Source organism: Bacillus rossius, chromosome 1 (genome assembly GCF_032445375.1).
Source record: "Bacillus rossius redtenbacheri isolate Brsri chromosome 1, Brsri_v3, whole genome shotgun sequence".
NCBI classification, from domain to species: Eukaryota; Metazoa; Arthropoda; class Insecta; order Phasmatodea; family Bacillidae; genus Bacillus; species Bacillus rossius.
This window is the reverse complement of record NC_086330.1, coordinates 301,494,978-301,522,775: the sequence shown is the minus strand read 5'-3', so window position 1 is coordinate 301,522,775 and position 27,798 is coordinate 301,494,978. Positions and strand designations below refer to the sequence as shown.

The 27,798-nt window shown below is 37.0% G+C and overlaps 1 protein-coding gene across 1 annotated transcript in view; it reads left to right on the top strand.

Moving 5' to 3' along the window:
* The window catches only part of LOC134527831 (uncharacterized), a 974,295-nt gene that overhangs the window by 752,820 nt on the left and 193,677 nt on the right, over positions 1-27,798 (top strand). Inside the window, exon 5 of the mRNA XM_063360779.1 lies at positions 4,814-5,071. Coding sequence (XP_063216849.1) covers positions 4,814-5,071 — 258 coding nt within the window. The remainder of the gene's footprint in view (positions 1-4,813; positions 5,072-27,798) is intronic.

Below are 27,798 nucleotides of genomic sequence, written 5' to 3'. Positions count from 1 at the left end.
GGGAGGTCGTTCTGATTTTGACTTAAATTATTAATATGGCATGGGTTGCACACACCCACTACCTAAACTTTAACCTCCATGAATAAAACATTGCAAAGTTATTCTCGTTCATTATATATTCAATATGTTATATGCCGTTCGTAAGAAGGCAAGCGAATTTTCATAATTACATTTTTTGCCCGATTACTTTGCAAAAATTTCCATCTTAGATTAATGAAAAACACTTTTTAAAAATTATGCAGGGATTTTAATAAAATGTATAATATATTCTTAAATTTACAGACCTTGTTTTTCTTACTTTGAAGGAAAACTCACTATTATCATCTTAAAGTAGTAACCTAACCTTTAAAAACTTGTTCCCTCTCCCTTTTCTTCCATGCGATTGTTTGACCTGGCAATAACAGAACATAGGACGAGCCAGAGATGATTTGGCGTATTTTCTACGTATTGTTACGATTTACTGCGGGTTCGTAAGGATAGCCCAATTAAAGATTTTTATCACACACACAGTTTTATTTTTTACCACTACTTGTCACTTACAAATAATCTTCTAAATTGGCAAATAATTAATTACACTTAAATAAATGTCAATTCCCCAGTCACTCGTTCCGCACACCTCGCTGGGCCGCACCTCTGGCTCAACTCTCGCCGCAGCACCCCTCGTGGGTCTCCGCCGCAGGACTTCGTCGCCACACTCCGCCGCCGCCGACGCACTTCCCCTTCGCCGAGGATCCGCTCGACTCCTCGCTCGCCACTTCGTTCGGGAATCCGCCGCGCCCGCGACTCTATCGCCCGGAAACTCCGCCGCGGGTGAACTCCCGACTGAACACTCCGAACTCCACTCCTCTGACTCAGACTGACTCTCAGACTCCTCGGGCCTATATATAGGCCCCAGCAATTCCAGAACTCACGAGAGCCGCCGGGGCCTGTTGCGTCATCGCGAGCCGTCCCGACGGCAGAAATCTCTCGAAACACGTGTCGGCGGCTCGCGCAACTCCCAGCTGTCCGGTGTCAGTTACGTGTCAAAGGCAGGGCCCCGCGCGGGGAGTGTTGGGAAGGAGGGAGGAAAGCGACAATCCTTGTTATCTTCCAGGCGCGCGCGGCACATATCATATTGCGGCAGTCGCCAGCATGCTCTGCACCTGCACCTGCACCTGCACATGTCCCGGCCAATGTCACGTTCGTAACAGTATATTGATTATCTTGAAACTATGAATATTCGTTTATTTCAGGTGCATTATTCGTTGAAAAGTTCGTAAGTTTACTGTAATTTAACCATTTACCCTTTTTTGATACAGTAAACTACTGAATTTTAACTTTTCTATTGATATGATTTAATAAGTTCTTAATCAAAACGAGTTTTTGCAACTTTCGTTTGACAAACGCTGACTACATTTCTTAAGGATAAAATAACTTGTGAAATAGATTATAATGTTGGTTCTCCATTGACCACATGAAACATATTTATGTAGCGTTTTAAACGTCTTTACTATTCAACTATGATATTGTGTTTTAACACTTTTAGTTGGCCTGAGTTTTTTTTAAAGATTTTTGATGACTTAACAGTTTTTAGTATGTTTTCAATAAACACTTATTCTGCTGAAAGTTAGTTCATATTTCTGTAATAAGTAATATATTTCTTAATTAGTAATAACTGTATAATATTCATTTGCATAAAAAAATCATATTTCCATTAAGTTGGGGTTTTCAGCCTTAAACCTCACCATCACCCCACACCGTTTTAAAAACATAGCTAATTTTTAAGGTATTTATGTACTTAGAAATTTATAACAAATATCAATTAACCTTTCGACCTCAACATGCTTATATTATTTCGGTAGGCCTTCTTAATCACATTTCAGTATATTCTCGGTACAAACTATTTTAATTAAAGAAGTAGACTGCTGTAGGAATTTATTGTATAAGAAAACTTCCTGGGCAATTTCGCCAGAAAAAGAGGCATAGCATTATCAATCATTTTCTCTCAAGGAAAAAAAAACAGCAGAAAAAAATATGGCGGTCTCCAGCAGAAAATAAAATCCAAGATGGTGGTAGTGATGTCATCCAAGATGGTGGTCTCCAGCGGACGACAACATGATGTTGGACATTACACCAGAATCTAAAAAAGTGGTTGTGATGTCATATACATGTTGGCGGACGTGATTTCAGAATTCAAGATGGAGAAAGTTCTATAATCCAAGATGACGGAACTTTCTAGGAAACAAAATTGTTTATGTGACGTCATAATTCAAATGGCGGGATCCGTGGTGGAGGAATCCAAGATGGCGAACAAGGTCAAGGTCATCCGAGATGGCCGCCGTGACATCAGAATACTAGATGGTGGACCGACAGTCTAATCCTTCCACCAGCACCAGTAGCAGGACCTACGTTTATATACTACTATAGATAAACCTCAACGACGGAGAAAAAAAAATACACGAACACACAGAAAACCAAAATGCATAATCCTCAAAGAGAATTCCGTTGAATGAGTTAGTCAGAAAAAATATCACACAGCAGACGAACACATTAGACACGACTATACAGTTCCAACAAGACTAGTAAATAAAGACAAAAATCGACCTTAGATATGTTGTACAGAACATCAACGACAGCACATACTTCCTAAGGCAACAGTTGCGTCGTTCCAGAAACTGACATCCTGCTCCCGTCCTCTAGCACAAACAGACTGAAAAAAAAAAAAAATTAAATCAATCTTCCCGTTTCCAGAATCATTCGAAGAAAGCAATCTTCTTGTTTATCATTCAATTCAAGCGAGAGCAATTTTGTTTCAATTTTTTTCTGCCCCGTCCCCAAAAAAAATGTCTATTCCGACCAACAAATGTTCAGTTCACTTGCTCGCCGGGAGGTAAACCTGCTGGATGTTGGCCGACGCATCGCACTGCAGTTTTTACAGCGAATATAAACATCGATCATAGCGGGGCTGGAGAATAACTGCCGACAGCTGCAATACATTCCGCGGCTATCCCCCGTACCCTGCAACGGTTGAAAATATTATTATATCTCTTTCACGTTACGAATACGGCAAGCATTTTCCCTGCGAGCGCCAGGCGTGTTATTGTGTGTGTGTGTGGGTGACTTTCGATATTCTACATTTTCCTTGGAAACACTGCTCTTAGTGGAACGTTTTACGTTGCCTGTAAGTGATTTATGAATTTTGATACTGTAACAAATTTCCATATATTTCTCTTAGAGAAATATAAATTAGTTCATAATGTAGCCCTGAGCATGAAATCTTTAACGTAAACATTTTCAGTCCAGTAATCCATTAATTTACCATTATGTACAGGCAGCCATAATGTTACGAATGGGATTCTGAGAACTAATTACGAGAGAAAAAAATGCTGTGATTTTTTTTATTATTTCAAAAGACTGGTGTTATTTTAAAAGTCTACATGAAGACCAATATTTCACGTAAATGTTACAAAAAAATTCAACAAATTGTGTTTAAAGTAACTATAATGCATTAATTTTTAACATTGTATTCTTGTCATTAAGTATCGGTCTATTATTTTTTTTATAATAGTGTTTTGTAGTAGGCTCTATATGATCAAGTGCTTGTCTTGGGAAACCTTTGTTTCGTCTGTGCTGTGATATTGTTATAATTCCTTCCACATAATTCTTTGTGGAACATTTTGCATCGGCTGATTTTGGATTATTTTCTGTGTGTCTGTGTATCAATCTTTCTTTTTCTGTTCTTCGGGCTTTCTTGTAACATACAGTGCATACTAGCGATGGCATATGTCCGAAATAATAATTTAAATCAATCTCTCTCATTGCGAGAATCATTCAAATTACTTAATTAATTATAATTATTTAGTGAAACTTCTTTGCTGGTGGGGCTACAATTTTAGAACTTTACGAAAATTCCGGTTGTTTGAGGGGAGTAGTTAGGTACGTTGTAAGAAAACCGGTCGAGGAGGAGACGTTAGGGTAGAGGTAGAAATGACGTAGCAAACTTGCATACTTGCATACTTTCACACTTGCATACTTGACCAATAGCATAAATTAGCACTCTCATTCTTGCATTTTTTGTTTTATCTGCGACCTCAGCTTAAGATAATTAGGTTCCCTATACCTAATAACTAGAAACCGGAAAAATTCGCGGATTCATTTCGTGATAGGCTGAAATTCAAACATGTTTATAATTCTGCTGGTTCTGCTATTGGCTCGCGGTTTAACTGGAGCTCTCTGGGCCAATGAGAGACTATCAACCAAAGAAGCGTCGAATCACAAGCTACCCAGTGGAGACGACTCACAATTTAGGAACCAATGAACACGCGTGTTTACTTGAGAAGTGCAGAGAATAATGGAGGCTATCCTAGAGGTCATTGAATCTGCGAATTTTTTCGGTCCCTACTAATAACTAGAGACTGGAAAAATTCGCGCTTTGGATGAACTCTAGGATAGAATCCACAATACCCTACACACTCGGGCAAATGCCACCCGCTCATTGGCTACTGACTCGTGACACTTGTCAACTGGGACGCTTTCGAGTCGATACTATTTTGGTTGAAGGTTTTTCATTGGCTCAAAGTCCTTCAGATAAACTGTGAGCCAAACAGAGGAGCAAAATAAAGGTACAGTTGTTTGGATTCTATCGTATCGTGAAATGAATACGCGAATTTTTCTGGTCTCTACTAATAACATAATAAGTAAGAAGTTTCACTGGACTCCACGCACACCTTTTCTTTGTTTTTGCATTCTGTTAGGACACGGAAACATTTGTAGACCGGCCTCGTGCTGAAATGTTTCGTCGTGTAACGTGAGCGCGTGGTCGCGTGTGCCGCAGCCTACTGCGACCAGAAGGACAGCCTGGACAGGCTGTGCAGCCTGATCCCGGGCGACGCCACGCTCATCTCCATGTTCCGGTCGGGCGCCGGCGCCACGCAGTGCCCCTTCAAGGGCGGGCCGCCCTACACCTTCAGCTACAACAAGGGCTCTGGCGAGTGCTCGCAGCCGCCCTCCATCGTCGACTCGTGCACCGACGAGTCGCGGCTGCTGCTGCGCTACCAGGCCTGCCCGGACGTCTACGGCACCGAGAGCACCAGTGAGTACTGTCAGTTGCAGCGTCTGGGTGCTGTGACCCAACCCATTTTGGCGTGAGATCTGGTGTATCCCCATGGGTATGCAGCCTTGGTTTTAGAGGATATTTGATATCCGGGGTTTCGGCATTGGCCCAATAAAAATTTTTAATTTTTTTTAACCTTAAAATATGTTTAAATAATTTTCCAAAAATAATTACTTACAAGTAATAAAAATGTAGAATGTAAAAAAAATCTCTTTCCTCCGTGTTTTTCGAAATCTTTAAGTGTTGATGCAAACAGTTCGCTCCCTTTTTTTTGGGGGGGGGGAAGGGGAGGGAGGGTTAGAAAAAATACCGACTCTTCGTTTGGTTTGTTTATGTTCCTTGTTGAAATTATCTTTCACGGTGCCTCCTAAAGCATTTTAGCTTTACAATCAAGGATAAGGGGTTCATAAAAAGGGGGGGGGGGGGGTTAGAGGAGGACACGCGATTATCACCGCGTCTCTTTGTTCGCAGCAGGAATTTTCCATACATTATACATGCTGCGGGGGAGAATGAACTCGACAAATTCTTATCTCTTGTCTTCTCTCGAGCGGAGAATTTGGGGGGGGGGGGGGGGGGAAAGGGGATAGCGAACCACGAAACGGGCGGGGCGAGTTAGTAGAGAGAGCGCCCTGGTTCTGGAACAGTTCTTCACAAGGCCGCGCGGGGGGTGGGGGAGTGGGTACCAAAAGGGGGGCGGGGTCGCTGCAGTGTTGCCAACTTCGCTTGTTTGAGGGACCAAAAAGAAGGACCAGAGGGTGGGAGGGGTATCGTCTTCATCCTACCTTGAGCCCCCCCCCCTTACCCTTTTCCAAATGCACCCAGCCCTGCTTAGCCTGGAGAGGACCCGGAAATGTAATTTCACTTAGAAGCAACTCCCCTTCGCTCTCTATTTTCTCGACCTCCTCCCTTTCATTTGCGCTCGGAAGTATGTAAAATATTTGTTATTCAGAAGGCGAGGAGCATTTTTTTGTTCTTTTTTTCTCCCTGGAAGTCTTGCAGCCCTGAGATGTCTCCTCTGCCCAGCTCCTGACTTCGTATTAACTCCGCATTTCCTTAGGTAAAGAAGAGATGGGAATGGGGTGAAAATTTGAATGTTCGTAGTAAAAAAAAAAAGAAATGTTTGAACATCTTGGAAGTAGTTTATCGTTAAAATTTTTGTTTTGGAACATTTATGGTTGATTATTATTGTGGTAGGGAAATTATTCTAATAAGCTACAATGTTTGGACCCATTAATAATAATTAATTAAATTAGAGAGGTAATAACAAAAGCACCATATAAGTTTGCAACCATTTTAATGCAATTACAATTTTAAAGCTTTCAATATAAAAAAATTATGAGGTGCTGTGGTTGAGTGATTAGAATCCTCGCCTCGAGTCAAGGCGACCAGGGTTCGCTTCCCGGCGGGATCGAATCCGGAGTTTCCCAAGTGGGAAACGTGGTGGTGGACACTGTTGCGGGTTCTCTCGGGGTACTCCCGCTAAACCCCCACTAATTAATTCCATCGTTGCTCCATACTCCGTCTCACATCATGCATCATTCAGGTTGGATGTAACTACAGTTCTGTCCTTTGGGTACCTCAGTCGGCTCCCATTTCATACATTCAGACCCTGCCTCAGGCGGGAAACTACTTGTCGATTTTTTTTTCAATATAGAACATTTTCCTTTGTTAAGACCGAGACTAAGTATCTATTGCTAGTACTGTTACAGTTTTAGTCATTACCTTTAATTAATTTAATACCAAACACATTTGTAGCAGGCAGTCACTAAATTTAGGCATTCCATTAAATTATAAAACCATGCTTTAGGGAAGCCAAAACTGGAAAATTAAAAACTAGAGAATTGTTTTTGCTTTAAAGTTTTCAATACCTACCTAAAATGTCATTTTCGGTTCCTGTGTCTTGTATTAATCATTGTTTGGATTAATAAGACACTGTGATGTTACAACTCACATTGATGTCAGCTGTTGTGTTTCTGCTACATAATGTCACAGATAGGGTTATCTGTGATCCCACTGCTCTATGTCGTTGATAGATTTGAAATTTGTTTGTGGTCTTTGTAAAATTTATATTGAAAATGATTTTCGAAAATATTATATTCTATCTGCTTTGAGTTGGTTCCTTGTTGCATAAAGAGTGGTGGTCTTGTAGTTAGCCCATCGTTCGTTTGTTGCAGCACACCTGATATCAGATTTATCGCACTTTAGGAAAGTAGAAAATGTTACTGAAGTTTTAATTCTTAGTCGCTAATTTATTTGCGAAGTAAATTAGGAGTGCCAGAAAAAGTAGCCTTTTTTAATTATGTTAACAATATAAAATTTAAATTGCATATGTTGGGTTATTTAGTTCTAGTTATATCTGCTTAATAAAACACTCACACTGACTGACAGACAACGCACATAACGTAGGTGAGCACTAAGAAAGGAGTTTTGAAAATTCATCTCCTAAGAGGGTTAAATAGGGGATGAATTTTGTATGGAAGTTTGTCGTTTTTGAAGTTACAAAAAAATATTGTGTTTAGGCTTCTGTTAATTCATCAAAAATGAGCATCAAAATATTTCCCATTAAAAAGTAATGTTATTATTAGAACACACACATGATGTGTATAATCTATAAGATGCAGTAAAATTGTAACTTCGGTTTGTAATGGTTTACGGAAATTAACTCCTGGTTCATAATTACCTTTGGTATCGTTTTGAGATATCTCAGTAAAATGAAGACTAAGTTAAATGGGAGATTACCATCCTAAACGTGTTTGAATTTTATTTCAGTAATGTTAGGAGCTTTTTAAAACTAAAACATTTCTTTCAGACAGAAAACCAGACTATTTTTTAACATTAAGTTTGGTTAAATAAGTATTTTTCTAACAGTAATAACATTTAATATGCAATAACGAGAAAATAACAGATATTTCGATATCATTTAGTTATCTTGATTTTGTTCAGAAACGACAGTCCTTTAGGTGACTGCCGAATATAGAGTCGCTTTGTCTTACTTATACATGCATTGTTGGGACTTTAAAAAAAAATAGCAAGAAAGCAGTTATGAAAGCACCAAACTACTGGAAAACTTTTTTTTGGTTCTACAGTCAATTTAGAATGCCTTGCAAAAATAATTTTACACTTAGTTACATGACAGCCGCATAGTTTTGTAAATATTTTGAATGTAATTGACAAGTATTTATTACTTTTTCGTAAACCGAGATCTCGAATTTCAAGAGTTACAGTTGGAACCATAAAGTAATAAACGTACACTCATTTTATGTTAATGTTCTGTACTCGCATTTAGCCCTTGATTTTTTTTCTTGTGAGTAAAACTGCCTAGAAAGCATGTTCATGAAAATGCTGTAACGAATGTTAAAGACGAACTGTGACAAATACTACGTATTTATCTATTTATTTATCATTGAGGAGTTCTTTATGATTTGCAATACGTTCATAATATAACCATGGTTATTTGCTCATAAACTGTTTTATAAATTTAATAGGTGTTTATTTAATATTTTTAATTCTGAAAAATTCCAATTAGGTTTCAACTCTATAGTGAACTAAGATCAGGTAGTCGTGTAGCATAGTTTTGAAGTAACCGTATTAGAAGCGGTTTAGTGCCCTCAAGTCTTGCGATAATTGAAGTATAAATTGTCTTTTAAGGCCATTATTAAATAAACACCTATTGAAATTATAAAACTTCTAATAGTAAATACCAATCGTTATGTTAGGAATTTAGTAAAAGATAATGGAAAAATTAATGAAATTGCATAATGAAATACTTAATCTGTAAGCTACGCGCTGACGACATCAAGCCACGTCATGTAACACTAAATAAATATGCATAGGCATGCATAGGCTAGCAGGTGGTGTTAGTGTAGGACACAGTTACCGTGCGCGTGCCGTATATATGGTACATATTCCAGGAGTCACCCTTTGTACCAGGCGCCCAAGTACGCAAAAATAACAGAAATTGGTGTTTTGAGAAAAAAAAATGATTGATATATAAATGTGATTTGTAAAAAAAAAGTGCCAAGATAAACAGGTGCACGAGATAGAACTCCAAAATAGTTTTTTTTTTTACTTGATGAATTACACGTTGTGATTCTTGTTATAGTATTGAATTTTGTTTATATTAGATCTTACGATGTTATTATATCAATCTATATATTTACGATTTTAACTAGTTAATATTTTATTTAATAAAATTCGTGTAACGTGGAACCAAATGAATGTGTAATATTAGCCGAATAAATCAAGTAAAAAACTTTTTTTTTTTAGTAGTGCGCCAGAATTGCATTTAAAACACCACTGTCTGGCGAGTCGCAGCGGTTGGCAGTGCTGGGCCGCGAGCGTGAGGTTGCCCGCCCTGCGAGCGCCGAAAGGTCGGGATCACGGGCGGGTCTTCATCCATTAAACATCAGCATCGACTGGCGGCGCGGCGCGAGGTAATAGTTGATGTAATTCCCTCGCGGGGAGGCGGGGAGTTGCGGGGAGTTGCGGAGTTGTTCCGCAGACCCCGGGACGTGCTGCGGCGGGCGGCCGGCCGCGCCGAGGGGTCGGATCACCTGGGGTCGAGCACCGAGCGCGAACACACGAGCCGCGCGGAGACAAGTTCGCGTAACACAATTGCACAAGGCTCATCCGCCAGAACTGTTCAAGCTCGCTCGTCATGGCGTTCGCAGTTGGCACATTGTCGATGCTATCAAATATTTCACGCCCGTCTCTCGACGCAGAGAAGTTCACCAAAACGCTCCGCTGCTTTGTTGATCCGGCATGCAACTTGCAATGTACAGTCTGCTTCCAAACATGGTCAAATATAGTCTCCAGAATTGAAGAAGATTACAAAAATAGTACACAGAGATACGCAAACGAACATCAACAGCGCGTGAACATATATGTTGGTTCCCTACTGCCCTCTCTCCCCCCCCCCCCTCCTAGTTGGTATTTTGAATGAATTGACTCAACCGAACTTGCGATATAATGTTAGATTTTTAGGAAAAAATATTTTTGGTAATACTTTCCCGGTAATTGTCTAGTTAAACCGGAAAATCTTTCAACGAGTTGTTCTTTCACAGACACAGAAATAAATTTTACCGATTTTTTTTTACACCAACAGAACCAAATATAAGATTACATACATATTGTTTTAGTTTACCAACTAATGGCTCATGATACCACCTACCAAGTTATGGAAACAAAAAACCCGTTGTAACTTTACAGTCTTAACGCTTTTTAAAAGGTTTCTGCGATCACTCGAGGAAGACGAGGTCCTAACCTTTCCCTGCACCTTCCAGTGGCTTCCCCTTTGTGGAGGAGGCCAGCACCCCCCCTCTCCCGCCGGGGAGACAGCCATTCCTCCAGACCAGCCTGACATAGGGTTTAAGGCCAGCCTACCCGGGCACGTATATGATGTAAAACGCGATTTGAAAACCACTCAACACATCCGAGTGGGGTCTGTTTACGAAAAGCATTTAAAAATTCGCTGAGGACCTAAAAATTAGTTTTGATTCCGGATTATGTTTTTAAACTGTATTTTCAGCAGAGTTAAAATGTGTGTTTTCAGAGTAATTTTTAGGCATAAAACAACCGGTACAGATTCTTGAAAGTACTTAAGGGACTTGCATTACACTTTTAAATCTTCATTTTTCCGCCATATAATGTTACGGTCACCGCTCAGATGCACGCCGAGAAGACTACGCGCCAGTCCAGAGGCGATACCGTACTAGAAGCAGCAGCAAGCGTCGCCCTTATCATCCCGCCTCAACAACACAGACACAGCCCTGACTGGGCGGGCCGCTTAAAGGCCAGCCTAATGTTTATACGAGCATGCGGCATAAAAATTCGCGTTGAATTGAGAGTTTGGCAAGAATTTCAAGTAAATTGCTTTTTATTTGTTGTTTCGCTTTAAAATATACCTATGCGTTACAGGTCGGTGTATATCTGTATATTATACAAATAACACTACATTTTTTTTAAAAAAAATTCAACATGAATAGTCCTTGTTTTAGAGCCCGCAACTATAGAGGCGAGAGTGCCATGAAATATTTCTGTAAGTTCATATTTAGCTTCACCCTCGATTCATGGAGTTGCTTTTACTGATTGGCTGCGAATCAGCAAAGAGTTTTACCTTAATTTTTATTATTATATATTTTTCAAATGTTTGTTTAAAAAATGTTACATTTGGTCTGCTTGCAGCCTTGAGCATTTCCACGCAGTGTGCCGTTTCATGTTTTGGCACTCGTAAAATAGTAAAAATATTTTTGTTTTCTGTACCTAATAATTATTTTATATTGAGTCTTATAAGGTTTACTTGTGTTTAATTACATTTTAAACTTAATTTAGTTTTTTTTAAATTTTAATTTTATAAATGATATTTACTTTAAATTTTGTATTATATTCCATTAAGCACACAATTCTAGTTTTCGTTTGGCTTCAGTCAAAACCTTCCATTTATTCGCCGGATGTTCTGTGCTAGCCTCAGAGTTTTTAGTAACGCCCGCCTGTCCGCCGTGTCCCGGCGTGCTGTCCACGTGATTGTCAGCAGTTGCTTGCAGTTTCTCCTCGCTTCTTCACGTGATTTCATATAAAAAATCTGTACTCTAGACCATTTTTTTTCTAGAGCATTTTTTTTAGTACCGTCCACGCAACCTGGTGGCAGTTCGGTAAGCTTCCGATGCTCCATTGTTTTAGAATTACTTACACGTTTCGTCCGTTGTTCTCGGCATTCGCCAAGATGGCTCCGGTCAGTGATGGTGGTTGATTAATGTACCTTTTCGCACCATAGTTTTTTTTTGGTAGACATCTCACGTAGAAGTGGTGTTTTTATTTGGTTTTTAAAGATGACGTAAAGTCAGTGTAAATTTCTTCAGCCTCCGATTTCGGTAAGTCACGAGAAAGCATGTGAGAGAGTGAGAGTATTTTTTTGTTGTTGCTTTTTTTATTTAATTTTTGTTTCTCTGCAACCTTATGTTGCAGGAGGTTAACGTTTTGGATCCGCTTCAAGTTCTTTACGTTTGGGTTATTCTTTAACCTACCTTCAAACATTTTGAATTGTATCTACGTCCTGTCGGCCCGGGAAGCATGGTTCTGCGCCGGCTGCTGTACAAGTTTTCGTCTTGAACATTTCACGGATATTTATCATCTTCAGCTAAGTCCGTTCTTTTTTAATGAATTATTATTATTGTTTGTCGTCTAAACGTTTCGTCACCTAACGCTTACAAAAGAAAAAGACTTTCGTCGCCTAATGTTGAGCAAAAGATTTTAATTGCCTAATGTTTCCAAAAAAGACTTTAATTACTTAAATGAAGTATTTTTGTATAATGTTTTGTTTTGTTCCTGAAGAAGTTTTTAATCTACATTTAAAGTTATAGACTCAATTAGTAAAATCTTAATTATGGATATAACATGATATTTAAATTTATTATAAAAACTAAATAACTAATATAAAGTAATTTTTAACATTATTAGCCTGTAATTTGGGTGCACCCTAGGTTTACTATTGATAACAAACATTCCATTTTAATGATAATTTTATGACTTTTGTTTACCTCTTCAGATGAGTCATTGTTTTTTTTGTTTCGCTTTAAATGTATTTTCTAACTAAATATATCACCACTTATAGATGAAGATACGTATGTAGTTATCATTTATTAAGCTAAGTTCCTCTGGACTTACGTAATTATAATTGATAAGGTGTATTCTGTTGTGAAACTGGTTTTCCCTGACACGTTTCCAGTCAAACATTTTACTTACATAAACAAATAATTTTATTATATCAATATTTATTTCATTATAATTTGGTAGCAGTAACAAGTCAAAATCAAATAAATAATAATAATAAACAACCAGTTGTCACAGCAGAAAAATCAATGGTAGGTACAAATTAATTTTTAAAATAACATAATTTCAATGTTAAACTATTGTCATATTCAAAATATATTTATTGCTAGTAAATTATTTGTTTTTATAAAATTTATTTCCGTTTTTATTAATAATTGGCTGTGGTTAACAATACTTGTAACGCAATCTTACTTTTTAGTCAATGATATGTGCCCGCGACTTCGCATTGGCAGGTATAATAATTTACACATGTTACTTAAATAGAAAGGTGGATATTTATAGTTTACCTGTTAAAATTACACTTAAGTTATTATATTTGCTATCGAGAAAAAAAATATTCAACAGAATGGCAGTTTGCTATATTTTCATGAAGAAATTTTATAAAAATGTTTAAAATTAACAAAATATTCAAATGGAAATTAGTAGATAAGAAATTACCTTGAAAAACGAAGACAATTTTTTTATTGATTGATCTCATAATACACTTACTTACTCCCAAGTTGACGATACGATGAACCAAATCTTTTTAAAAACTTAAAAAAAAAAAAAAACACTTGAATCATTTATTGCATTGAATTTATTTATTAGACTTAAAATTTCGGCTTTGTTTCCTTAAGTTATTATATGGGATTTATATATCTGCTTTCAAATAAATCTTCTTTATTTGCAATCAAAATATAAGTAATGATACCTACTATTATATAGTAAATTAATTCGCAATTAACCAAGTTGTTGCACTATTTTAATTGCAGTGGAAGGTTGCTTTAGTTGCCTTAGTATGAAAAACCAAGTAATAAAAATATTTTTTGCAACTTGAATTTGCAGTGATTCATACATAAGCACAAAATAATATTGACGATGAGCGCGAACGGAGCTCAGCAGTTGAGAAATGTTTGTGGCCAACTGCACAGACATAACTTAACACTTACATTGAAACCGGTTTAAAACACATTATTTTGTTTTATATGCGCATGTCATCGCCGAAAAGAATGTCTACAATATGTCTAAAGGTAAAAAACTCATGAAAAAATGAGAATAATCAAGAACTGGTCATTAGTGTTACGAAAAACTCCCGAAACAAACTGTAATTGTTCTGGGGGGATTAAATTGAACTTAATTTTCAGCATACATTTACAAACTAGCATTTTGTTTTTGGACATGACACTTCAGTTTTGAGTCCCACATTAAATTTTAATAGTAAATTATTATTTTAAATCATGTAAAAATTATCTCTGAAAAATTTTAGCTTTCTAACATCAAAATCTATACATTCCTGCAAATAGTATATCTACTACTTGTAAGATTTGATCGTGTTTGATTTTATTTATTATAAAGGCTTATACCAATCATAATCATCCTGTAAAATAAAAAGGTTGTAAATTTTTTATTATTTAAAAGGCCTTAAAATTTTTCAAATTGGTTTACCTAGTATTTGTGGACATCCTCGACTCACAGCAAACAAAAAACTATTACCATAACCAACTTAGGGGGGGAGGATATTTATCTACACAGTAGTGATATATATCTTGACACAGTTTGTATATCAATAACAATTTAATACGACTAACCTGTACTGCAATAGGTAACCAAATTTTTTAATGTGTAACATCTTAGCTCTCTGTATACGGCGTTTGGTAGGAGTAATTTTGTGAATGGAACGGAAGTAAAGGAACGGAAATGTGTAACAACCGCGGTGCTGCCATCTGTGGCGGATGGCACGAACCAAAGTTACAAAGACAAAGGTAAACGTTATAGTATTGGGCAATATTTTAATAAAATTATTTGTCGATAGTTGGTTAAAAGCGGGGTATTAGTATTTTTTCAAGTCTTTTTCGGTTTTATATGAGCTGTTTCATTATCAAATGATTGAATAGTCGACGTACTGGCTGCTGACAAATGATTCAATAGTCGACGTTCACTGCTCTGACAGTGAACTCTAGTAGCGGGTGCGAAAACTGCAAGTTATTCGTGTCCAGAAATGTAGTTGAAAACACAATTTTCGTATATTTATCACACTCGGCATTATTTTAAATAATTCTACATCAAATTTTGTGTACGATTTTCTTATAGTAAGTGTAATTGAAACCTGATAATACATGAATTTGCTCATTACCGATGTTAGATGTTTCACATCTCTGGCGAATGGTGCGTAACTCGCTCTCTTGTTTTTTTTATGATGTCGCAGAACAAAAAAACAATTCACTACTCTCTTAGTAGGCACAGTAGTAAAGCCTTTCAAAATTGTTGTCAATCGTTTACATTTTATTAATATTTTCGTGTAATACCTTTTTAATGAGATTCTACACTAGCGGCACAGCATATAGCATACCTTCCTGCGCTGAAGCGATGCCAAGCTCATGGTCTTGTCGTTTTATTGAGAATATTTCAGAAATCCTACCAAAATGCTAGATGTACTGAATAGGAAAACAAAATTCTAACCAGTTTGAACATATAGAAAATTCGAAAGTGCTTTACCTATCATTTTGGAAAATTTAGAACATATAGGCTGCTTTGTATATCAAGTTTCCGTTATGAAATTGTAAATCTACCTTCGCCGGATGGCCGGGTCTAAGGGGATTTTTTTAAGTGCAGTGTTTCAGTGGTCCTGCCGCCAGAGTCGCTGAGGGCGGCTCGCTAATGAATAGTGCATGATGGGAGGAAGGGGTGGCAGGCGACCATCCAAACGACCGGGAGATCAGGGGAGAGAGTGAATTATGCATGTTCCCTGCGATGGGCAGGAGAGAAGGAAGAGGGGTTGTTGCTCGATGCCTGGGAGGATAGTCAGCGCTGTCAGAAAGTCACGTGCTCCCGGTCCGAGGTTGTACAGGCGTCCAGGTGAATGTGCCCGTTTTGTGCAGATACAGTTTGGTTTTTAAAGAGATTGTGGGATTCCTCGATGTCCTTGAACAATACACACACCAATTTTGGCAATTGTATTCTCCACAAGCCTGCCCTTATTCCATATGCTACTACAGAATTTAGGAAATAATAATAATTTTAATTGGTCAATATTTAGAGGACCCTATGAATGGTAAAAAAAAAATATTAAATGTTTGGATCAGAGCAATACCTCTTTCAGCACATTCATTTACTATTTTAATTCGGCGTACTTTCTCTTCGAGATCAATGAAGTCGGGATCAGAAGCCCACAACTTTGGGTTCTTTCAAAGGAAAGAAGCAGCATTTATTTTCCGTTTGTAAGGAGGATGTTGAAGAGTTCTGTTTTTCGCTGTGTGAAGTATGTCTCCAAAGAACTCTTGTGCTTGAACATTTACTTTCTACTTTATAAAGGGCCTCAGCATTTGGTGGACACTGTAGGTTTTTAACTATCTCAATTTTGGTGGTGTCACTGACACGGGAACCAAAGAGAGCCAGCCCAAACAAACCACAGGTGGCGTTGAAATGCTACAAAAGCAGCATTCTTAACATTGCAATTGGGATATTCTTCGATTTTTCTTAAAAGAATGACATCATTCATAACAGTTTTCCCAGCCTTCGGTGCCTCATTCCAATGCCGACCATAGATGAAGGCTATGAACAAGCTTACTTTATTGATTTCCTTTACTTCAGCATATGTAAGGGCAAACTATTATTTTAATAAATAGTTCTTAAGAGAATAAATAGACTTTTACATCCAACATGCATTGTGCAAACCACCTGGGGCTCGTAACTTTACTTTTTATCCTGGGCTTGTAACTCCAAGAGAGACATTACACAACTGCAAAAGCTCTAAGTAGTAATTTCGAGGCTGCTTTGACTGATGTGGGTCCTCTGAAACGGCAGTATAGTAGCCCCCATTTACTTCCCTAAGCTTTTTCGTTTGGTCATTGGAGTCAAACAGATCATTTCTGCCTTGTCGTCTGAGGCCAGTGTTGCTTGAAATGTGTAAATATAGCAACATCTGGACCCCCACTTACTCCAAAAGCTGTGCTGAAAACAAACTAGAGCACAATTTCAAGTGCATGGTGCCTACATGGAATCCACACAAGACTAGTGTTTAAACTATCATCGAGAACAGCACAGCTCCACTCTTCAAGCCTGTATTGGTAGCTGTTGTGTCAAATACCAGAGCATTCATGTTTTTTTCTCAGGTTCCAATCATGCAGAGCGTTTAGGCAAGCAGTAGCTTATTCCTGGCGAATCCCACGAAGAATCTTTGGAACTCCTAGTAATTTCTCGACCCCATCTCCAGTGACAAGTATCGCCACTCTGTCAACCTTTTCAGTTCTCAACTTTCAATATATAGGGACCCCTAAACTTTCTCCTACTGATCCTAATTTTGGTTTGGTAATTCCGTTTGCATAATGGAATAAGGACAGCAATGTGGAGATAAATATTTGTAACTTTTATTTTTCTCATGTTATTATGGACCACCGTAATATATATAATTTTATTTAGGCTTAAAGGCTATCAGATATACCCGGCCAACCCTGTTCGATTTTTTTAAAAAATATTACCTATAGAGTGCAGTACATATTTTTTCCATTTATTAGTTAATCAAATAATAGGACTTAACTACAACTACGATTATCCCTTCGTTTATTTAAGATGGATTATTAGTAGGAAATTCTGTAATTTCTAACATTACATAAACAAAGTTTAAATCAATTTTATCAGTCACCAATTTCAAAAATAACATATTTAAATAAGCTGTTAAGTCGAGGCATGTTACCAATATAACTTGATGTCTACCAAAAGTATGAGCACATGGTCTTTTATTCCCCATTTATTGCAGATCTACTCACTTCACTATTAAAACTTATCGCACTTTCTGTAAAATCACTAATGCTTCATCAGACATGGTCATAAGCAAATAAATTTATTCTCACTCCCTACCAACTTCATTATTAGTCAAATGCTGTTTGCATATATCATGAGTTACAATCTTTGCCATTTACTTCGACCTGCCGACTGAGTTTCTAGTTTGGCCATTCAACCTAATTTTTTCCTAGGTTTCCCAATATCACCTCAAGTATATACTGAAATGGTCCCTTACAATAAATGGGCTATAGCCAATTCCTTCATCAATTTATCTCAATTTTGTTAGTTGTGTGTGTTCGTCTCTGATGTCTTTGATGTTGACAAAATCAAAGCAAAAAAAAATATATGTATTGTGCATTAGAATAAGAAGTGTACAATGAACAGACAGTGTCGTCAGCATTGTTGTGTTGTTGCATTTTCTGTGGTACTCACAACTGGTTGTTTGTTGCTGTGGCATTTGGTTCTCGTACATCGCATGGTGGCTTTGGAAGAGGGTGAAGATGGCTCCTTAAGTGGTCTCTCGGCGAGAGGTGGAGAAGGGAGAGTACGTAGGGGTTGGTTAGTTGATAGGGGTTGGTAAACTTATCCTTCGCCAGCAAATATACTGACAGTGTCCCCTTCATAATGGATGTCTGAAACCTACCGTCTCGCGACCCTCCTTTCCTCACCTTCCTTCAAGACCTGTCCACCTTTTTCCTGCCTAGTTTTCTCCGTTCGACTTGTTTTTTAAAGGCGCCATCAAACAGTCCCGTCCGCTCTTTCCGGCTCGTTGAAACATTGATGGCCTCCTGCTTCCTTCTGGGAGGGGGAGGATCCAGCCCTTCGTCAATAATGGACCAAGTCTAACGTCCAACCCCCAATCCTCCCCCCCCCTTCCGCCTTGAACTCCTCGGCGATTTTCAAAACTGTTTCGCCAGTGTTACTGTACCCCGCTTGCGACGGAGGGCGGAAGAGAAAGGAATAACTCCCGCTTTTGTGTCGACTATCGCACTTTAAACCTCATTGATACTCACCCATAATCACTGATATAAAATTCCTGTTTATGAAAACTGTAATGACAGCGAGTCGTTTTCAGGGTCATCAGAGATGGGGGTGATGAGATGTGAATGAAGCATGGAGGGCGAGGGAAATGTGAGTCGATTGAATTTTTTTTAGGTAATCGCATTTTGTCAATGCTTCACTATCACCTACATAGTTACCATCATCCGTCTGAAGTGAATCCGATGTGAACAAGATGTTTAGCCCTAGTTCATTATTGGTTAGTGGGGTAAAATTTCACAAAAAGAATTGTGATAGATTCTTTCAGTACTTGTCAGTGACATGTAAATATCTAACTTAGGTAATGAGCAAATTCATTTGTTCTCATGTTTCTCATGTTGCAAATAAACTTATAATACGAAAATCTGACACGAAATTTAATGTATAATTCTTTAAATCAAAGCCGAGCAAATAAATAAATGGATGAATAAAATATTAGCTTTTCAAATACCAAAATTTCTGGATACGAATCACACGCGTACTTTCTGCGCACCTCCGCTAGAATCTTCTGCGTGAATTGTGAACGTTGCTTGCCGCCATTAAAAGCAGATAGCAGCTAGAAATGAGCAAAATGGTTATTTTTCAATATCATTTATGGTTCCTATTGAATAACTGGTTGTTTAGATGGTTAATGTTATCAGTTATTAACATGAAGGTCTGTTTTCAATCATTCTCTATTCCAATAGTGTAAAGAGCGACCAAAAAATCATAACAGCCATACATATTATGGCATAATTTTAATACCTACTAGCATTGTAATTTTCAATTTTTTATTCAAAAGAAAATATTATTTTGTCGTGGCTGCAAATGTAATTATATATAATTTGATCCGAGCACTATATATATTTGCATAATTACGAAGGAATTTCCACTCTGAATGAATGATTCATTTTATATAATTTAGCTCATATTCCATTTAACGTTTATGTTAATACTGCCCATTATGTTATAACTCATCAAACAGTTAATATTTAAAGGATTCTGCACAAGGTAGAAGTTATATTTCTATGGCATTACTTAAATATTAACTGAAACATTTTAAAACTTATATAACATTCAGTAGTTGTATATTTGTTTTTGCTTAAATGATTGAAATCAGTCTGAAATCCAATTCCTACAAAAAACTTTAACCTTATTGAGCTGATTCGACACTATTATATAATTTTACTAAAAAGTAAAAAAAATACTAGATTTGAACCATGCTCTTTGAGGTTATCAACTGCGCTCTCTACCGCTGTGCTATTACGCCAATTGGGAATTTAAAAGGAAAATATGTATTATAATCATTGTGATGACAGTTTTCTTGGTTATGTTAAAACTTGAGATAACATTTAACTATGACTATTTTAGTTTACCAAATATATTTCAGGATTTCAGGGTAGTGTAAGTATCATAAAGTTTCATTTTACACACCAATTCGTTTGGTATGTACCCTAACGTTTACGAAAGTGATTATAGTTATATGAATCTATGTTTATACACGTGGGTCCGCTATCTTTGTTACACATTTCCGTTCATCGACTTCCGTTACATTTTTACACAATTACTTTTACAAACTTACTTTTACCAAATGCCGTATACCGAGATTTAAAATATTTATACATCAAAAATCTGAATACACATAACAATAACAGTAAATAAAGATAAAAAAAGAAACTCTGTACAACACAGGGACAGGCAGACGAACCCAACGAAGATAAAAACAGATATGGACACCATAACGACTGCACAGACGTACAAAGTAAGCTTCCTAAAACAAAGTGTTGCATTAACTGATTAATTCCATCACTGGGTTCGCATGTGCGTCTCTGTGTTGTCGTTGTGTTGTCCAGATATTTTATCATCGTTGACTTCGTCTGATTGTCGCAGTGTTGTCCAAGATCGTGTAGTGTGTCTGTTTACTGTTCTTGTTGCAACTTACTCGTCGTTATCACAACTCTGTGTTCGTCTGTGATGTGATTTTTTTTCTATTATTTCATTTCACTGAATTCTCAGTGCTGTATATGCATTTAAATTTTGACATATGTAAAAAAAATAATTACTTTATTTGGCCATGCCATTCAATACCGGTTTGCTTCCGCACAAAATTTATGTGATTCGTTAGCCGACATAAGACATGTATGTGAAAGAACCACGAAACACAGGTGGTGCTACAATGTTTCAACCAGGGATTGTACTATATTAATTAGACGCTCAAAAAAAAATTAGCCGAAGTGTAGTGTTCGCATTGTGGAAACACTTTAAATTACTCTTTTTTTTTATGAAAGGGGTTGTTTTTAACGACGGCGATTCTACGTCATACTACCAACCACCATCAGACGTGGTGAAGAATTCTTTTTTTCGCAATGTTTTGGGCATAAAAATTTGGCGATGGCGAGGTTGAAAAGTGACTTAAACTACGTCACAGCATGCCTTCTGACAATTCCTAACTCCATGGTTTTGAACACACAGCGAGTATCGACGCGGCGGTTTAACTGTGTACAAGTCGATGTGTCAACATCCCTGAAGGCCCTGCTACATGTACATTAGGTTCACACCTCAAATTTGCATCAATACTCCCCCAGGCAGGTAATCCCGTTAGGGCATAGTCCTGGTTAGGAGAAAGATGGGTCTTTTACATGCCAGACACTGTTACCAGAGCCTAACATGGGTTCCTTGAACCGGGATATAGATTCGCCATTTCCAATCGCGGCATGTTAATGGAGAGCGCCCGGCTAGGTCGAGAGGTTGAGGAGACCCATCCCAACTTCGGCCCCACCGAAACACCCCCAGCTCCGCCGTCCACCCCCAGACCTCCAACAGAGCCAGCCCCCTCTGAGGGATCTGAGTAGCAACGACACGGAACAATACCTCTCACATCCCTGGGACCCCTCGGTCACCCAGTTACTCGTGATCGAGCTGAGGCCTATCCAACCTCTACTAGCTCAGCAGGCTAGTACCCGAGCTTAAGTAGCTCAACACTTCCACTCGTCAACAGGGCGGGGACCCTTCGGAGTGTTCTCCAAGCATAGGAGGACCACTACCACCACGTTTCCTACTCCAATCCTGATCCTGAGCCATTAGAGTAAATCTCAGCAGGGAACTATCACAGTAAAGGATCAGACCCATGGCACCCTTCATCTTCAGGTATAGTGCTTTCCCAAGCAGCCTCATAGCGGGAGAGCACCCCATAATCCGGACATGGATGTCCTTGGGTACTTCAATATCAGCATATCCCCCGCCCGAAGGTTACAGCTTTGCCAGAGCCCGGGTGCCCGGACAGGGAGCGAAACCCCGCCACGCTACCACCCTTCGCTATTCCATATGCATCCTGGATTCTTCACGTTGAATCCAATGCTTTGAGACACCACCTAGGGTTTGGGTGTCCAAAAACCCCCGGTGGACTTTCTGCAGGAGCAAGTCGTAGTCAACTACCCACAGCTTACTAATCCACCAGAATTCCCGTTCCGACATACCGAGGAAGTCTGAGGAGTGGGCACCCCCGGCATTTCCCATATTTGTTTAAACACTGGCGCCACGAGAAGGCTATGGGTTGCCGTAAGCGGGAGAGGCTATATATTCGCATCGCACGCCCTTTTTGGATCTTGCTGAGAGCTTCACTCAGATACTAGAGCCGACTACAACTCCGACACTTCATAGGTCCGCTCTTCATCCCACAAGGTTAACGGGAAACCCTGTGGGACGCAAGACCTTTAAGAGTGAGCGACTGGTCGGAGGCGGAAGGAGGAAATGACAAAATCGTGGAGGAGCCACGGAGGCCACGAAATAGACTTGCAAACAGTTCCAGAATCTTTTCATAGAGGGCACTGTCGTAGCTGGGTAGCTGCTGTCAATCAAGCAGGATTAGCTGCCATCACTGTGTCTAGCTAGAGCGGTTGGGGCAGGGTTGGGCCGTTATGAAGAGAAAAACAGGAAAGGTTGGGGAGCGAACTCGTCCTGCGACGTAGCTGGGCTGTGTAAGGCGCAAGGAGTGTGTTTGCGCGTCCGCTATTTCTGATCTGTCAAACTCAACTCGCCATAAATCAAAAACCATTTAGTCAACCGACGTCCAAATTTGTCAGTATAATTGTGAAATGTTTTGCCAACAATAATATCCGTTAATCTTCTTAATGTAAATAATTTCATTTAAATATATATAATAAACCTACGAGGCCTTAAAAAAGCTAACCGTGACTTGATGTATCTGATTTTTCATTGCGAAGTATTTTAAATAAAGAAAAGAGAATTTTTTCTGCGTCTATAATATTGCTAAATTTATAGAAATAAAAATTTTATAAGTTTCAACATCTGTTTTAAAATGCTGTAATTTAAAACAAAAATATTGTTGAACACATTTTATAGTTAGGTCTTTTGTTGCAGCCGATTTGGATAGAATTTCAAAGAAAATATACATGTTATAAGGCACGTCATCTGCAAAACGAAGAAGCAAATTTTTTTATTTGGTTTCAATTTGTATAATATTAATATATGTCTTCCAGGTAATGTAAAACACCTAACAACATTTGAATCGTTAAGTGCAGAATGTAAGTTAGCCACTTTATGCATTAACTTTTTCGAAGTGAATTTACTAATTTTCCAATTAAATTTGTTTTTATTGTGTTTATCATTATGCATTAGGAAACATCTATTTACAAAAAAAGTCAAAAGATATATTTCCAAGATAATATATTAAAAGTTTGCATTGATATTAGATACCTTTTGAAACATATTAATTTGGAATTGGTAACTTGTTGACACTGGATGATTCATATGTGTTACTATCTCGTGTGCATCTGTAAATAGATATAAACAATCTATTTCAACAAAGCCTACAGGCGTACGTAGATTTCAAAGTGAAAGTGATTTGAAGATTTTTACAAACTCCTGGAACATTTTAAAAACTTAATGTACATAACATCCTATTATAGATATTTTACCCAATATTAAAAAATGTCCGACTAAACATTTTCTTGAATTCCAGACAGCGAAACTATTTTTAATGTTTTTTCACAACTCAATACATTCAGAATTTAATGTCTAAACGAATTTAATATTGTACCTACTAAGTAGTTATGTAATTGTTTTCAACCTTCAAACATTACTTTTCATCCTTGCCACTAATACGTGGTGGTACACAAATATCCTTTGGACAAAGGTTTAAGGTAATATTAAAAAAAGGTAATAAAAATAAAATTCGATTAAATTGATACTTATTAAGGTTAGGTATTGTTTTTTATAATCCCAACTTCTTTTTATCAACAATTATTTCAGCTTAACGTTTTAGGAAAAGTTTCTAAAGTTTTATAAAAATATTTTTTAAAAAAGTAATAACATTTTTATATTTCTATCGTTTTTATTCCCACCCCACGCAGTAATGGTTTGTAACATAAAATTTACTTAGAAAAATATTTGTAACACTAAAAATGTAAACAAAAACAAAAATTAATTCCATAGAGTACATGATAAAGATCTTTTAATTATTCTCATATTCCATACCAAAGTTTTCAAAACCCCTTGCAGCAATGGTTTGTATTATCAAGAATGTTCTTAGACAAAATGTTTTGGATGAATATTATAAGATTTAAGCACAGTTTGAACGGATTTTATGGTATGCCTAAGAAGGGAACTGTAATTTTTTTTTAATTATACCACTTTTTTTTCAGTCCCTTGCAACAATTTTTGTGTAATCAAAATTTTTTCTACACATAAGTTTAAGATTAGAATTATTAAATTAATACAAAAATCGTACGGATCCAAAGTTGTGCCCTTGCTATGATTTTTTTTCCTTCTCCAACTCTTGTTTTTTTAACCCCTTGCAATATTGGCTCGTCTCGTAAAAAAATATTTTAGAACAAAATTATAAGTTTTACAAAAAATTTGAACTGATTTGATAGTGTTTCTTCTAAGGGAGTAATGGTTTTTTATAACTATCCCATATTTATATAACCCCTTTAAAACAGTTCGTCTAATCAAAAAATGTTTTAGACTAAATTTTTAGATCAAAATTAATAGATTAACAAAGATTTGAACGGATTTGGTAGTGTTTCTACTAAGGGCGCTTTATGAATTATTTTTAATAATTCTCCCTTATTTTTTAACCCCTTTCAGAAAAAGTTTCTCTAATCCAAAAATGTTTTAGACAAACGTTTGAGATAAAAATCATAACAATAATACAAAAATTCATAGATCCGAAGTTGTGCCTACATTGGGAGCTATGATTTTTTTATTGTCCTCAAACCCTTGTTTTATCAACCCCCTGCAGTTATGGTTGGTCGTATTAAAAATAGCTAAGACCAAAATTCAAATTTTAATACGTTCAAACGAATATGATATTTCTCATATTATGGGAGTTATAGCGATTTTTCGGGTTTTAGGAAAACCTTCCCCAATTCTACCACTTTGGTCAGATATTGTCTATTAACGAACTTGATCGAAAATTTCCACTGTCAGAACTTATTTATCAGTTTAGAAGTGATTGGTAAAAAATTGCGGCAGTTATCGTGTCCACAAATTGTATTTGAGGTCTATGGACCATGAAACGAAAAACTATATAAAAATTTCCCATAATTCACACCGTGGGTTCGGCTACAAAAGGTAGCATTTACTTGAAATTTACCTAATAACAATCAGTGTAAATTGTGTCAGTAGTAATAAATATGCTGTGAATAAAAATTTCGTGAAAAGTTGCGTATAGAATTAGGATTAAATGTAATGCGTACTACATAAAATATAAAAAATCATTCTAAAGGTAAAATTGTTTATTCGTCTAGCTCTGCAAATTATGTGTAAACAGTTTTGGGGGAGCATTGTTTAAATTCTATTTTAAATAATAATATTACTCAAAATAAATTATTAAAATTTTACGTTTGTTTCGTTTTCCATGAAATCTTAAAACATCGACAAATGTGCATTTGAAAAAAGAAGGGGAGGAAAGTATTTTCAGTACATAGTTGTAAGTTTGTATTGTAAAAGTAAATACGCAAGAAAGACATTTTAACTGAATCTGTTTGTAAACACCAAACTGAATTTTCCTTATGTGTGGTTGGCCTGAAATTGGCGAAGAAACATGTTAAGCAAAGATGTAACTCGTTGGATCACATATTGTAGAACCAAATGTATTGTTATCATTAGTTTTGCATGGATTTATCACAAAATTACATAAATTAAATATGATATATTTGTTAAGTAACATAACAAGTATGCTGACAATATTTAAATGTTCTCGTCGTATTGTTTTAAATGGAAAATTACCATGTTAGGTTTAGCCATTGTTTTCATTTAAAATCGTAATTTTTCAGAGTACACCATCGTGCCAGTTATCAATTGTAATATATTGACATAGTTTGACATAGTCTGTAGTCTTGTTGTAAACGAAATACGTTAAACAAATTTTCTGGGCATAAAATTTCATAAACTGAATTCAATTTCTGTGTTATAATAAGCACATGATAAAGAAAGATAAAAAAAACGCAAAGGTCTCGTTGCGACCTCAGCTTATCATCCTTAATTAAAGTAGTAAAGTAACATACCAAAATTCTGTGTGTAAATAAATGCATTTTTGTTGTCAGTTCCATTTGATTTTTTCTAGTGTTTTAGTTGCAGAGCAAATCGAAAACAAAACATCATTATTTCATTAGTCAGTCTGCTAGCAAAAACCTCCCAATTGTAAATATATGTGGTAAAATTATGATATTGTATTAACACAAATAATACAAATAATTTGTAACAAAACGTAGAATTAATGATGTGGTAGTTAAATTGCGTGAATGAGCCTATGGTGAACCTAGCATCCAACCAAATAGTGGTCAGTACACACTTAGAACTTTCTTGTACGAAAATGTGTACCCTTAAATATTTCGAATGCATATTTGGAAGTTGTGTTTGAACCAGTTGAAGTTTATTCGCTCAATATTAATTGTTTAGGTATAAGGGAAAATAATGAAGGCAAAAATGGAAATATAGTTGTTAAGAGGACTACGTCATTATTTTAGCGACATGATGCAAAACAGGCAATATTTCTTCGAAAGGCGATCCGAAATTTTTTGCATTTGGACGTTGCCGGGGATCTCCCGTTTCCCCTGCCCTTCTCATTCCGTCGCTTCTGCATCCTTCAGGGCATGCAGATGACAACGGGCGCCCAGTTACAAGTCTGCCTTCGGGGTATGAGACTCGAGTACCCTACTCATAAAATTTTTATTTATTCATCCACTTAGACATAATTATTTTCAAATTACTTTGTTACTTTTGCTGTTTACATCGTTTCACCTTTAATCGTCCCTGTGGCAAGTTATATCATATATTTGCGAATATAAAATAGGTACTACGTTTAGTTTTTAAAATTACTTTTACGAGATGTAAAGAAGTAGGCCTACACTCGTTCATGGGATAGACTATATACCATTTGAAGCCAAAAGCTTGTAACGGCATGAGTTTAGGTGTGTGTGTGTGTGTGTGTGTGTGTGTGTGTGTATGTATATATATATATAATTACGAACATTCCCTTGATATTGTAATGCAAAGGTGTAGAACTAACATAAATAAACCAAAGAAATACTACCACTTACGCAAGTTATTAAACAATGAATTCAACTCTAATTTTTATGAGTGCTGTTGATAACGTTCCAACGATCACAAAATGTGATAACCTGTGATCACGTTAACAGTGTCCCTTCTCTTACACACATTTATATATTGTCTTCGCAAACCCAACGTCTTTCAGAAATGATAAAAACTTTACGTCCATTATAGAACGCACAGTGCGGCATATTAACGAGGAGTGATAACGGACAAAATCTAATCTGCCATGTTCCTGGCAGCGTAGTGGCTCTAGATTGTTACTTATTCAACTATATGCCCTCACCACTGACCTACACGGTATAACTTCCCACTCTTTGTACCATGGCTGTTACCCTGATGATGGAGATTACAATTTATGGCGAAAGATTAGCAAGATTAACAACATTAACACTGCTTTAATCTTTAAGTTGAGTCACTTAAATACATTACGTAAACAGCATTGTAATAATATAACTTTATCATGTCACAAAAATTAAAAAATATAAGAACTAGTGGAACACTAGCTTTTTTGAACTGAAATAAAA